Source organism: Odontesthes bonariensis, chromosome 24 (assembly GCF_027942865.1).
Source record: "Odontesthes bonariensis isolate fOdoBon6 chromosome 24, fOdoBon6.hap1, whole genome shotgun sequence".
Taxonomy (NCBI): Eukaryota; Metazoa; Chordata; class Actinopteri; order Atheriniformes; family Atherinopsidae; genus Odontesthes; species Odontesthes bonariensis.
The window spans coordinates 10,187,022-10,201,402 of record NC_134529.1 but is presented as its reverse complement, the minus strand read 5'-3'; the positions used below and the strand labels follow the sequence as shown (position 1 = coordinate 10,201,402).

Here is a 14,381-nt window from a genome sequence, read left to right as displayed (position 1 = left end):
CACTCACCCTCATATTCATGAGTCACAGTTATATTGGATAAATAAATGCAACCAGGACACACTTCAAAAGCTGTGGCTACAGGAAACTGTGATACTGAATTACTTCCTGTCTTTTGTAATGGATGCTCCACAGTTTCCGAGCTCAAGGAGATAATACAGGAAGCACTGAGGTTCCTTTCCTACAGAATTTAGAGAATTTCAACATGGCTGCTTCTTAGGTACGTCCAAGTTATTTCACTCAGGTTCAAAGCAAAAAAACCGCAAAACTAACGATTGAGCGAACCCAGGAAGTCTGACGGGAGAGACACTGACATACACAGGGAACGGGATAAGAAGCAAGAGTGGAAAATCAACCCACTGCCAGTGGAGATCATGACACTTTGTGTCTTTCTCAAGAAAGAAAGCCAAAAATGTAGAAACGGACCCATTCTGGCCTCAGTTTGTAACCAACCATCTCCCCTGCTTTGCTGTCTGTCGATTACAGTCCGTAACATAACAGGGAGGCAGGATGCCATCAACCTTAAATCCTTAGTTTTCATAAAACAGCTGCAGATTTGCACTCATCTAAACTGAGACAAGGCCGCCATCTTGTGGTATAATTGTGAGCTTCTAAAAAAAAACAAAGAACCATTCAACTATCATCAAGGCTAAAACTGAGAAGTCACACTTTTACTGAGATCTTTTTCGTATAATATGATAGCCAAACAGTGCTATCTTTTTATCCCGATTTGTTGAGAAGCTTATTTATGAGTAACACAGGATCACATTTGGCTATAAGTATGCCTCACTTAGGTGCTGTTTTTTTGCCAAAACCTGTTGTGGGAGTGTCAGGACGTTGCAAAAGTCTGGCCAAAAGAATATGTGTCTACATGGTGATTCATAGTTTAAGCTAAAGGTCTAAAATGAGTCTTTCATTCTGGCATGAAATGTTTGACATCATGTATCAAATTGCAAAAAGAGGGCCTTTTTTGTCAGGTGTTTTTAATTTATGTTGATGTGAAAGATTTGGGTTAGAAGCAGCGAAGGATTTGTCAAATTTTACTACTGTAGCATCCACAAATGCATAGAGGACAGGGCCGTGACCTTATCGAAACGCTTCATTTTCTGTTCTCTCAATAAACTTTAAAAAAAGCAGCCAGAAACTATTTTTATTGTAAAATAAAATGTTAAGCATTGAGCCAGACTGAGGCATCAGTTTAAACTTCTTCATCTGTGTGACAAGGTAGCTCAGGCTGATAGAGAGTGGTTTATGGTACCAGAGGTCATGGGTTCAATTCTCATAGGTTTATGTGAATTGGGGGATACTTACCTTTGAAGGACAGGTGAGTGAAACTTGTGATAGAATATATTTCAATTCCCAGAGGGAATAATAAAATCTGCCAAGAAAGCTAAAGGTGTGACTAGATAGCTCAGGATAGGAAACTGCCTAGTTGTGAAGGTCAACTCCCAGCGACACATGATGAATGAATGAATGAAAGATGGTGTATTTCTGCATTTTAAAGGTGGAATCTCAGAGTACAGAGAGAAAAGCTTTAGGACAGCACATTCAGCCATCTGGAACAATAGCTCAGGCTGTTAGGTGAATGCTCAGAAGTTCAGAGGTTGTAGTATCAAAAAGTATCTAAAATTGGGGCGGTAGTGGGTTACGTGGCCGCCCCATGTGCAGAGGCATGGTCCTCACTGCAGCTGGCCCCGGTTCGAGTCCTGCACCGAGCAGCCCTTTGCTGCATGTCTGCCCCCCTCTCTCTGCCCCCTGCTTCCTGTCTCTCTCCAACTGTCCTATAATTAAAGGCATAAAAAGCCCCCCCCCCCAAAAAAAAAGTATCCAAGTGTGAAGGGGACTTGGTGGCGTGGTGGGTTTCACAGAGACCTTAAATCCCCAGTGGTGCAGTGTCTGGTTCAAATCCTGCCTGTTGTCAGGCCCTGGATCAACAAAATCCATGCCCACTGTGGCAGGTTGGAGAGGGGGCTGTGTTCCACAAAGATAAGGGGTTATGAATCAGAAAACTACAACTGGTCAAAATTTGTGAGAAATGGTGTGAGAGTTTTACAGAATTAGTTGTACATTTACAACTAGAAAGTTAGTAGGAATGACTGGATGTATCATTGCAACAAGTACAAGTCAGACTCCTGTCATCTACAGAAATATTCAGATGACTCTGCAGTTGTCGGGTGTATCAGAGATGGACAAGAAGCTGAGTACAGAGAGCTGGTGGACCGCTTTGTGGCATGGTGTGGGAACAATCATCTCATCTTGAATGTTAACAAAACAAAGGAGATGATTGTAGATTTCTGGAGAAACAGGGTCAGATCAAACCCTGTTTCCATCATGGGAGAAGAAGTGGAGGTGGTTGAGGAATATAAATACCTTGGTGTTCATGTGGACAACAGACTGGACTGGAGACACAACAGTGAAGCCATCTACAAGAAAGGACAGAGCAGACTGTACTTCTTGAGGAAGCTAAGGTCCTTCAAGGTTTGCAACAAGATGTTGCAGATCTTCTACAAGTCTGTTGTTGAGAGCGTCATTTCCTCTTGCGTCATCTGTTGGGGCAGCAGCATCAGAACCAGGGACCTAAAAAGACTCAACAACCTGATAAAGAAGGCTGTTTCTGTTCTGGGGACGACTGTGGAACCTCTGGAGACAATAATGCAAAGAAGGATTTTGCAAAGAATCAAGAGAATTATGGACAACCCTGAACATCCTCTCCATGAGACTGTTATCAGAAAACAGAGTCTCTTCAGTCAAATGATTCTTCAGTTTGGATGCAAAACGGACCGCTACAGGAAATCTTTCCTGCCCACAGCCATCAGCATCTATAATAACTCCTTGATTTATTTGAGTTACATCAACATTTAATTTCCCTCTGGGATAAATAAAGTATTTTTGAATTGAATTTGAATTGAATTGAATTTGAACACTTAGTGGCAGCCACATAGTATTGTGATGTGGTAATATAATATTGGACTATTTAGAATACTACATAACTACTACTGTTACTATTATTGGGATGTTTTGGTGTTACTTGGGTCACTGTGCTTTGACAATGACTTTGAATGTATAGATCTGGACTGTGTCATCCACATCATGGTAATCTCAAGTGCTTGAGCAGATCATTTCATCAGTGATCTCTCATCCTATAACCTTCCAAAGTTCCAACTGGCTGATGGGGAGTTCCAGTGCGTTTGAGTCACAACTAGTTGTCACCCGTCTCACAAAAGGTGGTGAGGTGGCTCTGTAACACGCGCAACCTCATCTAGACTTTTAAGAATCTGAAGAAATCTGGACAGAAGCGAAACATCTTGGACTGAGCTGGATGCTAACTCTTAGCATCTACAGCAAACGATTTAGAAAAGCAAGGGGGCTTGTTCAGCTAATAATATAATTAACATTTACGGTCACTTAGAGGAGACTGAAGATTCAAAGTCATTTATGTCCAAATGCAGTTACCTCAATGTTTGTTGCATAAACTCGTGTTTTCGTTCATCCACACACACGTATTCTGACAACCCGGAAGTGGAAAATTCCAACTTCATTTATATAGGGAGGGGGCCCGGATTGTACCAGTGAGGGGTATTCTGTCTTGTCCTCTGGTATTTTGATAAATTGATTGTAAACTTTAATTTCTTTAGTCTTTGGTAAATAAGTATAATTTAATGAATTAACTCTGTACATAATTGTAATTGTAATCCTCTTTCTTCCTATTGTTTCTTTGTGTGTAAACATTCATCATGGTTTAGATGTGTTTCCATGTCATGCTTCTTTAGTCACATGATAAAACTAATCATTTAATTAAACAACAATTTATCTGATTGATGATGATTACTCTACCAAAATAATGACTGTGATTAAAAATTGAGTTAGACTCCCTCTTGTGGTAGAAAATATTATTACAAAAACAAACAGAAAAATGAACCTCGCTTTTTTCCCGCTTGCCTTTCACGGCTCCTAAAGTCAAGAGAAAAGGTTAATTTGGTCAGACAGAGAAAATGGCAGCTATAAGCTATAAGTTTTACCCAACTGTGGAAGATTTTTTTGGTAAATTTAATAACCTAATGCATTGGAATATACAGGATGCAGATCCAGGAATGTAAAAGAAAATTAATTCAGTCTGCTGGTGCTTTCTTGGTCAGGACACTCTTGCAAAAGAGATCTTTGATCTCAGTTAGTTATTTCCTTGTTAAAATAATAATAATAATATAAAAGCTACCTAAACATTGATCTCAACATTTTAAAGATGTGATTTGTTTTATGATTGATGTTCCCCTGCAACCATTGTTGTTGTTGTCCCAAAATCTACAAAGAAAGGTTACTGGCAAATCACCGGTGGAATACTTTCAGAGCTTGAGTTTGAATTAAAAACGTATTTGTCTTAATCTGAAGCAATTGAATTCTGTAGGGGGGGAATATTTTAAAGTAATCCAATCTAACCGTAAACTGTAAATCCAAACTGTAAACATTACACATCTCCGTCTAGTGGCCACGACCCCATGTACAAAACAAGCGCACTCTTACTCTGGTACGTAAAGCGCTTGCGTCATTGTTTTTGAAGGCCCGCGACTAGCTAGGGTGCTAATCCAACATTCGGAACGTTAGTGAGATTTTCATCACTACTCGCCGTTTTATAGTGGATTTTATCCCTTTATACGCCACCTGATTCAGGGTATGTATTAAATTACAGTTTGGCATTTATTCTATACTCCTATTTGACTCTCAAAACTCAGCGTTTTATGTTCGGTAACAACAATTGCATAGTACGTTAGCTTAGCCTAATTTAGCTGTGCCGGGTATGGTAGCGTGCTTCAAACTAGCTTAAGCTAACTAAGATACTAGATTGTGGATGCAATTTTATCTCTGACAGTGGTAGTAGACAGGTATTAACGAGTGAAACGTTTGCCTTAAAGACGTTAAATTAGTGAAGCTAATTTCAAATTATGTTACAATTGTGCAGTTAAAGTTATTATCTATTTGAATGCTCAATGCTAACGACACACGTTTTCTTCAGTGTGTTCTCACCTAACGAAGCTCATGCTGGCATACGTTTTAACCGTAAAACCTTTGAAACCGTATTTCTTTTTCTGTCACTGTTAGGTGAGTTTTGTTGAAATGGGTTTTATTGTGTCCTCATCAGGTCACATTCACTCAGAATGTCCTTCCCTCCGCATTTAAACCGGCCGCTGTTGCCCCCTCCTGGGATACCTCCTCAGTATGCTGGCTTCCCCTCAGGTAAGCGCCCAACTAACCTACGTAAACGATTTTAACGAGGCACACAAGGAGCTGGTTGGAAAAAGTTCAGAACTCGGTCTTAGAGTTTAATTTTTTTTCCATATATGTCCTGATTAATGTCATTATCTATTTACAGCTCCCATGATCCCAGTTCACATGGGCATCATGACCTCCACCCCTACAGTTATGGTTCAGTCTCTTCCAATGCTCAGTAAGCCTCCTGTCCCAAAGAGGGATATTTCTATGCGAGCTAAAGATGAGGACAGTGGGCCCACCACTACAGTGTTTGTGGGAAATATATCAGAAAAAGCTTCAGACATGCTCATCAGACAGCTGTTGGCGGTAAGTGATTGAAAAATACAATTACTCTTGAAAAATTTTCTCTGGAAGGTGACCGATGTCATGAATTGTTTTCCCTTTGTGTTAATTTTGCAGAAATGTGGAATTGTTTTGAGCTGGAAGAGAGTCCAAGGAGCCTCTGGCAAGCTTCAAGGTAATTCATAAGCTCTTTATTTATGTAAAGTAAATAAAAATGTATGTAAATTTAATATATTTTACTCTGTCCGATCACAAGTGATCATATTGGAACCTGCATTTGTTGCAGCTTTTGGTTTCTGTGAGTACAAGGAGCCAGAGTCCACATTGCGAGCCCTGCGTCTGCTTCATGACCTGCAAATAGGAGACAAAAACCTGCTGGTGAAAGTGGATGCAAAAACAAAATCTCAGCTGGATGAGTGGAAGGCCAAGAAGAAAACTGCAAACGGGGTATGAACTTGTGTTAGGGAATTACTCTAATATGTCCTCTATATTGCTGCACAAATCGGATTAGTTAATTCACGCAAATGAACTATTGCATAACCTTAGTTACACAATTTATTTTCTGTATCCACAGATTAAGAAAGAGGGAGATGGAGATGATGAGGACGAGGTTCTTGATGAGGAGACAAAGAAGAAGGACGAGGTTGTCAAAGGTGCCATTGATGGATTGATGCGGGAATATGCCGCCGAACTCAACGCGCCTTCTCAGGATGAGGAGTCCCAGCGACGAAAGAGAAAAAAAGAAAAGAAAGAAGAGGTATAGCCAAACTTTTATTGTGGCGCTTGTTTAATCTTGTGCTGTTATTTCACCCCAGGAATTGATTTTTCTGTTTTCTTTCTCTTTTAATAGGATGACATTAACACTATCGACATGGAGGAGGACAAGAGAGACCTGATTTCCAGAGAGATTAGTAAATTCCGTGACACTCACAAGGTAAAGTGGCTTCTTTAATCTTGTAGTTGACATTACAGGTTTTGGACAGCAGTTGCTTACCTAGAGCTTGCACATTTAGTTGGAAGTATGTAACAATTAATTTCAGTAAAATGCATACTGCGCCACAGATTGGCTGTCTCTAAAACTGACACAACCAAACATATGAAAGCTCCCCATATTAAATCAAATATTTCACGTTCAAACACCACAGCAGATGGCTAGTATTATTGTCATCTTTCTCAGGCCTGATTTGAATGAAACTATTTAGGTGTGACTATTTGAGATCCATTTCTTCATTCATCACACAGAAATGCATGGAGACGATGTAACGTTACTTTAAAGCTAATCTATTCATTAAACCCCACCATTATGATAGTGATCATATGGTGACTAAAGCAAGATGAATCTCAGAGCTTTGGAAAAAGTTGCCAGGATAGGATGTAAGTATCAGCCTTCTTTTACTATATACATATACTGGGCGTCCCCATCTTGAGGACTTGCATTGGGGCAACTACACTGCTTTTTTACTGACCAGGGTTTACAATGTCCTTTATTTGACAACACTGTCACTTCACTGCTTCACGGCCCTGAATTTATACCACCATTGGCAGTTCCCTGGAAATCTGCAGAGTCAGTGAACCTGTGCGAGTCCTCCGTGAATATTGGTTTGTCTTAATGTTGAAGAACAAGGACTCGGTAATCACTGCAGTGACTCTTGCTGTAACCTTTACTATGCTATTGTGGAGTGGGGGCGCCCTCTCCACAGCAGTATGATGATCTGAAGATTGACAAGGAAGGTACGTGCTCTCTGTGTGTGTTGTGGGATCCCCTTAATCTCTTCCAGTATTTTATTGCCTCTGCCTTAGTTTTTCCTTTTTTTGCAATAAAAAAATCAGAGTTCATCTACTTAATTAAATGGTAAAAGATGAAACTCAAGCACTTAGTTATAGTTTTCTTCTTTGTTAAAGAAAAAGCATTAGCCAAGCTTTTAACTGAACCATGGCATAGATAAAAAAAACAACACAACTATTGCTCTGGCTTTTAAAGAATTTAAAATCTGAAAATGGTCAAGCTGGATAACAATAAAAGAAATCAAATAGATTAAAAATAGACCTGAATGTGTTTAGCAGACTGTTAAATTAAGATTAGACTTATTGTGAGAACTTTTCTCCCCGCAGGTGATCAAGTATTTGTTTAGTGTGCCCTGATAGTCACTACAGAGGTAAGTAAAAATCATAGACTGCGTATAAAAGATGACCAGTTAAAGGCATCAGTTTCCTAAAGTGTATTGCCACTTAGGTGCTGGGTGTTTAGTTCACAAATGCTTCCCAGTTTTAGTGCTGCTTATATTTAGTTATAGTAGCATATCTGTAGCATAATATCACAATGCATCTCGTTAGTTTGTTTTTGGCCATAGAAGAGGAGACAGCTGGCATCCCAGTTAATATCACAACTAACTATAATTCTGAATGCACCGGTGTTTTAAAAAGATTACACAAACCAGTGGATGAGGTCTTGGTCTATTCTTTTATGCGCTTTCTGTGGCAAAGAAAAGTCAGCCAGCTGCAGCCGGATGAAGAGTTAAAACAAAATCCCCAAAAAACTTGACCTGAAGTCAAGATACTGGTTTGAACTTGGGTCAAATCCTAAAGTAATACTTAGTAATACTTGACCAAAACTCAATAAGATTCAAGATCATTGTTGACATCCCCTGTTTTCACAATTATCACAAGTTTTATTTTCTTGAGCTGCATTACACCCAAGGCTTCTTATTAGTTTCTTGCTGCGGACCAGCTGAAGTCTGAAGTTGGTTTTATTTGACTGGTAACTTTAGATAACATTCATGTAAAATTGAGATTACTTGTATAACAAGACAAATATAGGATATAGACACGGTATTTCATCTTGTATCGTATTCTGTCATATTCTCATATAATTGTTGCAAAAAATACACCTGAAGCCTTGTGTGTAATGCCTATAAAGGCAGAGTTATTGTGTGTGTGTGTGTGTGTGTGTCTGAGTAATGAGTCATGAAGAGCAGCTGAAGACCTCTGCAGGGGTAAGACTGTTTCTTTCATTTATCTGTGCAGAAATGTAACTGATGTTCATAATGTTCATTTTTTTATTTATTCAGAACTGGACCGAATGCCATGTTGTCCATTAAAGGCTGTTGTTGATGATTATGATGATGCTAAAGCAAGACAGAATCCCATAACATTTTTCCCTTGTATACCGTGTGACCTGCTTTCCTCCCAGGCCTAACTTAAAAGGCTTGTAGGGGCAGCGAAGGGCTGAGTCCATAGTTCAACACCTGTAAGTCACAAATAACTAGTTCAACAAAAGACTGATGCCTGTTTTCTGTTTTTATTTTCCTTATTTTGAAAGAAGCCGCCTTAAGGAGAGAAAAAGCAATGTCTTTGCCGCGTTATGAATGCTCCACAGATCGTTACAGCCGTTTAAGTGGTTTCCAGTCACATTCTTGCTAAACTGTAATTTTTTTTCTGCAAGTTTGAAGCAGCAAAGTGCCCCATGTTGCTTTAAGTGAAAGATGAAGCTCTCCGTGAGGGAGAGCCTTTTGATTGTGCCGAGTTCTCCCAGTTAGGATTGGAGCTTTGCACTAATTAGAATAGGGCATGTTCCTCTGTGAGACCTCTCAAAATCTGGAAACCACTTGATCTGTGCACGTTGGCAAGCTTTCTGCAAACGCTCACTGGATCTTACGTGGCATCAGCTGAACCCGTCTTGTGTTTTGCTCTGCAGAAACTAGAGGAGGAGAAGGATAAGCGGGAGAAGGAGCGGTTGGAGTTGGAGCGTGAAAGGAAGGATCGTGAAAAAGAGCGAGAACGGGAAAGAGAGCGGCGGGACCGTGAGCGGGAGAAGGAACGAGAGAGGGAAAGGGAGAGGGAAAGGGAGCGAGAACGGGAGCGAGACAGAGACAAAGACCGCGATCGTAGGACCAGAGAACGAGAACGAGAGCGAGATTGGGAGAGAGACCGGAGCGCTGACCGGACTGCTGACCGCAGCCGATCAAGGTGAATTTAAAAAAAAAAAACCAAAAAAACCTGTAGCCTGCCTCAAACTCTCAAATCATATGATTCAATGTATTATTTTCTACAAAAAGTATGGTTGGATATCGGCTGTGGTAATCAGCCCTTAGCATTAGCTGTTGCTTTGCTCTGGTCTAGATCAGAGCTCAGCTGAAGTGGAGCTGAGTCTTTCTTTCTCTCATTGCTAATCGATACAATCTAACAATGCTGTTATAAATAACTCTGCATCGTTTAAGTGTTTCATGACATGTACTGTATTAATTAGATGGTTTTTCCCTCCTACGTTAAGTGTCTACATGCCCAAACCCGTGTTTTCACATATTTTTCACTTTATTTTCTAAGACTACCCTTCAACTTGTTGTGCGTTTTCTTTATCCGAAAAGAGATTAAAACCTAATATATCCATGAATTTTTAATTTTTAATTTGTTTTGTAGGGAGTTGAGTCGAGACAGAGAAAAGAAGCGGGATCAAGAGGATGAAGAAGAATCCTATGAACGCCGGAAGCTGGAGAGAAAACTCAGAGACAAGGAAGCAGCCTATCAGGAGGTAGAAACAACAGATTAAAAACTGCAGTAAACACAGCTCAGTGTGTTCACTTTGCATCATAGTTTCCAAAAACTGAATCATGAAAAGGGAAAAGCTAATAACTTATAATAGATGTCGAGGGTTTAACCTCCCTCTGGTTTTTATTTCAGTGTTTGTCTCTTCAGATATTGAGAAATGAAAGATTTTAGTCTAAAACCTTTTAAATGGGCCTTTTTAAATAGGCTTTTTTTAATGTTTACATATAGGTCTGAATGGATTAAATGCTTTGTATTAAATTATGCAAGATGTGTCACAACTTCTTCATCCTACATTAATTTTTAATTGTTTAGAGCAAAATGTCGAGCACCCAAAAAGAGGCGGGTAATGGTCAAATACACGAAATGCTCGTTTCTCTTCTGGACGTGTTTCAGATGAGCTGAGAATCAACGGATGATGATCACTTCGTGTCTTTTTAAAAAGAAAATTTTTCAGCCTGAGGTACTTACCTCAGATTGTTTTTATTACAGCGTCTAAAAAACTGGGAGCTAAGAGAGAGAAAAAAGGCGCGGGATTATGCGAAGGAGGCAGAAAGAGATGATGAGCGCCGACGAGATATGGTGAGAGAACGTATAGAGAATGGAACGAGTATTTCCTTGATCTGCTTTAAGTTCTCATGTCAACTGATCTGTCCCGGGGGGATACATTGTATGGTAGAGTACAGAGTACAGAGTATGGTAGCACCTTCCATCTAGTCTAAAAGGACAGTAAATAAGATGTTTTTTATAGATTCATTGTTCTAAAGAAATTCAGCTTGGCTCTGTCTTCACGGTTCATTAGGCGAAAGAAGGCAAACGGTTAAAAGAGTTCCTTGAAGACTACGACGATGACAGAGATGACCCCAAGTATTACAGGTGAGCAACAAAAAGAAAAAGCTGCAGTTCTCTCTTCATGAAAACAGGCACATTATTAAAAAACAAATGCATTCATTTTTCTGTTTAAGAAGGATTTGCATCCGCTAGTAACAAATCTTCAGATGTGTAATATTCTAATTTGAGCAAACAGACTGAACATTTAGGTATAAATTAGAAAATATTGCGCAGGTTCTGTGACCTAAATCTAACTCAGTGGTTCATGTAACACTGCAGCTAAACCCATTGTTCTAAAGGCTGTCGTTCTTGCTGTGACCCCTAGGGGCAGTGCGCTGCAGAAGCGTCTCAGAGACCGAGAGAAGGAGATGGAGGCGGATGAGCGTGACAGGAAGAGGGAGAAGGAGGAGCTGGAGGAGATCAGACAGAGGCTGTTAGACGAGGGACATCCAGACCCAGACGCAGAGCTACGCAGGGTATGCTTTTCTGTTGCATTGATAACGTGTGTGTTTGCCCGTATTTGTCTGCAGTGAGTGGGCTTGCTGCCTGTTGTTTTTGTGAAGGTCACTTTATTATCTGAGTCCCTCTGCATCTCGGCACATCAGGAATGTACAGCTTTCATTGTCTGTTGACCTTCTTATCTGTAAAATGCAGTGATTGGGTGACATTTTCTGCTGATTTGATTGTTATTGGTTAAGATGGAAGAGGAAGAGGAGGAGCGTCTGAGGCAACCTCCCATCATCCCAGAGCCAGAACCCGAGGAGCCACGTGAACGCCACAGGGGTTCAAGAGAACACCGAGAGCGCAGACAAGAGCCGGAGCCGGACAGAGACCGAGAACGAGACAGAGAACGAGACAGAGAACGAGAACGAGACCGAGAACGAGACCGAGAACGAGACAGAGCAGAACCGAGACCACGGCCCAATGTCTCTGACGACGAGGTGGAGGAGGGTGAAGAGGACGACTATGAGAACGATGAAGATAACCCTGACGTAAAACCATGTTTGAAGCCTACGATGCGGCCCATCACAGCAGCACCCTCGGTGTCATCGGCTAGTGGTAACGTGTCTCCCAACACGCCTGGAGAGGAGTCGCCCTGCGGCATCATCATCCCTCACGAGAACTCGCCCCCCGATGCGTTGCCTCAGGAGGAAAACCGGCCAAAGATCGGCCTCAGCCTCAAACTGGGTGAGTCTGGTTGGTTGGAAAAGTCATCAGTGATGGATACTTACTGACAGAAGCTGCCAAACATTAAAGAACCGTTTATATATTTTAGTCACAGCCCGTCATGTTGTTGCAACAAGGAAAGATTAAACTGTTGTCATTTGACTGTGACCTCATCAGGTGCCACAGGGAGCCCCAGTCAACCCAACGCAGGCAAGAGGAAGAAACTTCCAGTGGACAGCGTCTTCGACAAGTTTGACGACGAAGAGGCCGACGAACAGCCGCGCAAAAGGAAGCTCGTGCCCCTGGATTACGACGATGACAAGAGCCTTGGGGTGGATGGTGCCGGGCTCTCTAACATAAAGGGAGCCGATGCCGAGGAGAAACGGAAACACATAAAGAGCCTGATAGAAAAGATTCCCACAGCAAAGCCCGAGCTGTTCTCCTACCCACTGGACTGGTCTATGGTCGACACGGTGAGGAGAGGAGAAATCCGTTATTATACTTCTGCCCTAAAACGACCTCTCCATCTAATCTTTCTCAATTGAGTGGTGGAATACTCTTAAACAATTGCTGTGCTGCTATCTCCTGTTTTGTAGACGCTAATGGAACGACGTGTTAGGCCTTGGATCAATAAAAAGATCATCGAGTACATCGGCGAGGAAGAGGCAACATTAGTGGACTTTGTGTGCTCGAAGGTACTCGTCTGATCATGCAGCAACCATTCATCTGGCAGAGAAGGGGAAGGATTAAACTGCAACACGTCTGATGTTTTTGTCTCTGTTCTCAGGTGATGGCTCACAGTATGCCGCAGAGTATCCTGGATGATGTTGCCATGGTGAGTAATATCACAGATGCGCTGGTATTTTTTATGGGCACGTTGATGTTAAGATAATGACAGCACAGCGACAAATTATAATAGGCTCATTTAACTTCTGCCTGGCATTTCAAAAGCAAAGGGAAAGAGCTGCCTTTAAAAGTAAACTGGCTTATAGATCTTTTGAATGTTACCGTTCACCCACAGACGCCTCCAAGTTCTTTTCGCGTCATTATTTCCGCCTTGTAAAGATTACTTTAGCATAATGATTCTTCTGTAGTCTGTCATTTTACTGTTCTTTAAACGCTCCTCATTAAAGCGTCCTTTTGCTCCTGCTCAGGTCCTTGATGAAGAAGCCGAGGTCTTCATAGTGAAGATGTGGAGGTTGCTCATTTATGAAACAGAAGCCAAGAAGATTGGACTGGTTAAATGAGCAGAACCACTGAATGAAGATGACCTCAACCCCCCTCCCCCCCATGTATAACAGTGTAGCGAAATTTTGTCAACCCCCAACAAACTCAGGCTCCACCTGCCTGCCCTCCGTTTGCAGGTGCCGACTGTGTCCATGTTGCTTCTGTGTAAACTGTCATCTGGCTTTGATGAAACAATTTTGAAATGAAGCTGCTGTCAGACATCCAGGACCATTGTTGAGTTGCAACAGAAGTCTATCGGTCCTATAATTTTATTTGTATACATGCCAATTGAGTTTGTGGGACGTCTGCAGGGTTAATATTGAAGTATTTTAGTTAAGGACGCTGGCTTACAGTTGAAGGTGGGTTTCATAAGTGGATTTTACATGATGCGTTCCGAGTTTTTTTCCTTCTCTTTTTACAGGGGTACTTGTAAAGAGTTTTCTTTCCTTTTAGCAAAAGATTTTTTTTCCTCTTCACATTCCTGACAGTTTGGCGTGTTCTTCTCCACAGATCTCTGCAACACAAAAACATCTATTTGTTACCTAAAATGAGTCTATTGACAAGACCCACCAACTATTGGGGTGGTGACATCCCTGAAACTGTAAAGCACACATCTCAACCACTATAGGCCAGGAGCTAAGAACAGGAAAAATTATTTGAAGTTGTAAAGGCACTCTTCATTTGTTTTGTTTTTGTATTGGACGACATTTGATTAAACTTGATTTTTTTTTAATAACGATTGGTTTTGATCTTTTTTTCCCTCCTACCAACACACTGCCATTAAAGTCAGTTGCATCCCGATGTCTGCGTGAACAATTATTTGCTGTAGACCAAAGATTCCCTTTACAAAACGTTTTAAACCAAGTTGATGGAACAAAATCCACAGTCCAGATGCTACTAATCTCCCGGCTTTTGTATCTTGTTCTTAAACAAGCTGGAACATCAACCTTTAAAGCTAAAATCATGGCCGATTTGACAGTTATTTCCATGTCTGTGATGGAAACGACGCCAACGGTTTTTGCATCTGAAAAATAAAAAAGGAAATCTTCTCAAGTTACATTCAGCTGAC

General features: G+C 41.0%; 1 protein-coding gene across 1 annotated transcript; it reads left to right on the top strand.

Moving 5' to 3' along the window:
- The first annotated feature begins 4,535 nt into the window (after window positions 1-4,535).
- On the top strand, window positions 4,536-14,048 carry rbm25b (RNA binding motif protein 25b). Its single transcript, XM_075459853.1, has 17 exons — window positions 4,536-4,664; window positions 5,133-5,227; window positions 5,364-5,569; window positions 5,663-5,720; window positions 5,832-5,992; window positions 6,120-6,302; window positions 6,396-6,479; window positions 9,240-9,511; window positions 9,962-10,073; window positions 10,580-10,669; window positions 10,890-10,963; window positions 11,244-11,394; window positions 11,617-12,106; window positions 12,263-12,558; window positions 12,682-12,780; window positions 12,873-12,920; window positions 13,240-14,048. The coding sequence occupies exons 2-17, from the start codon at window positions 5,149-5,151 to the stop codon at window positions 13,330-13,332; spliced, it is 2,496 nt and encodes an 831-aa protein (XP_075315968.1). The 5' UTR covers window positions 4,536-4,664; window positions 5,133-5,148; the 3' UTR covers window positions 13,333-14,048.
- Window positions 14,049-14,381: the final 333 nt, after the last annotated feature.

Coding starts and splice junctions, on each gene's coding strand:
- rbm25b (XM_075459853.1), top strand. CDS start 5,149: ATGTCCTTCCCTCCGCATTTAAACCGGCCGCTGTTGCCCCCTCCTGGG. Junction 9,512..9,961: donor GCTGACCGCAGCCGATCAAG/GTGAATTTAAAA, acceptor TTTGTTTTGTAG/GGAGTTGAGTCGAGACAGAG. Junction 12,921..13,239: donor TCCTGGATGATGTTGCCATG/GTGAGTAATATC, acceptor GCTCCTGCTCAG/GTCCTTGATGAAGAAGCCGA.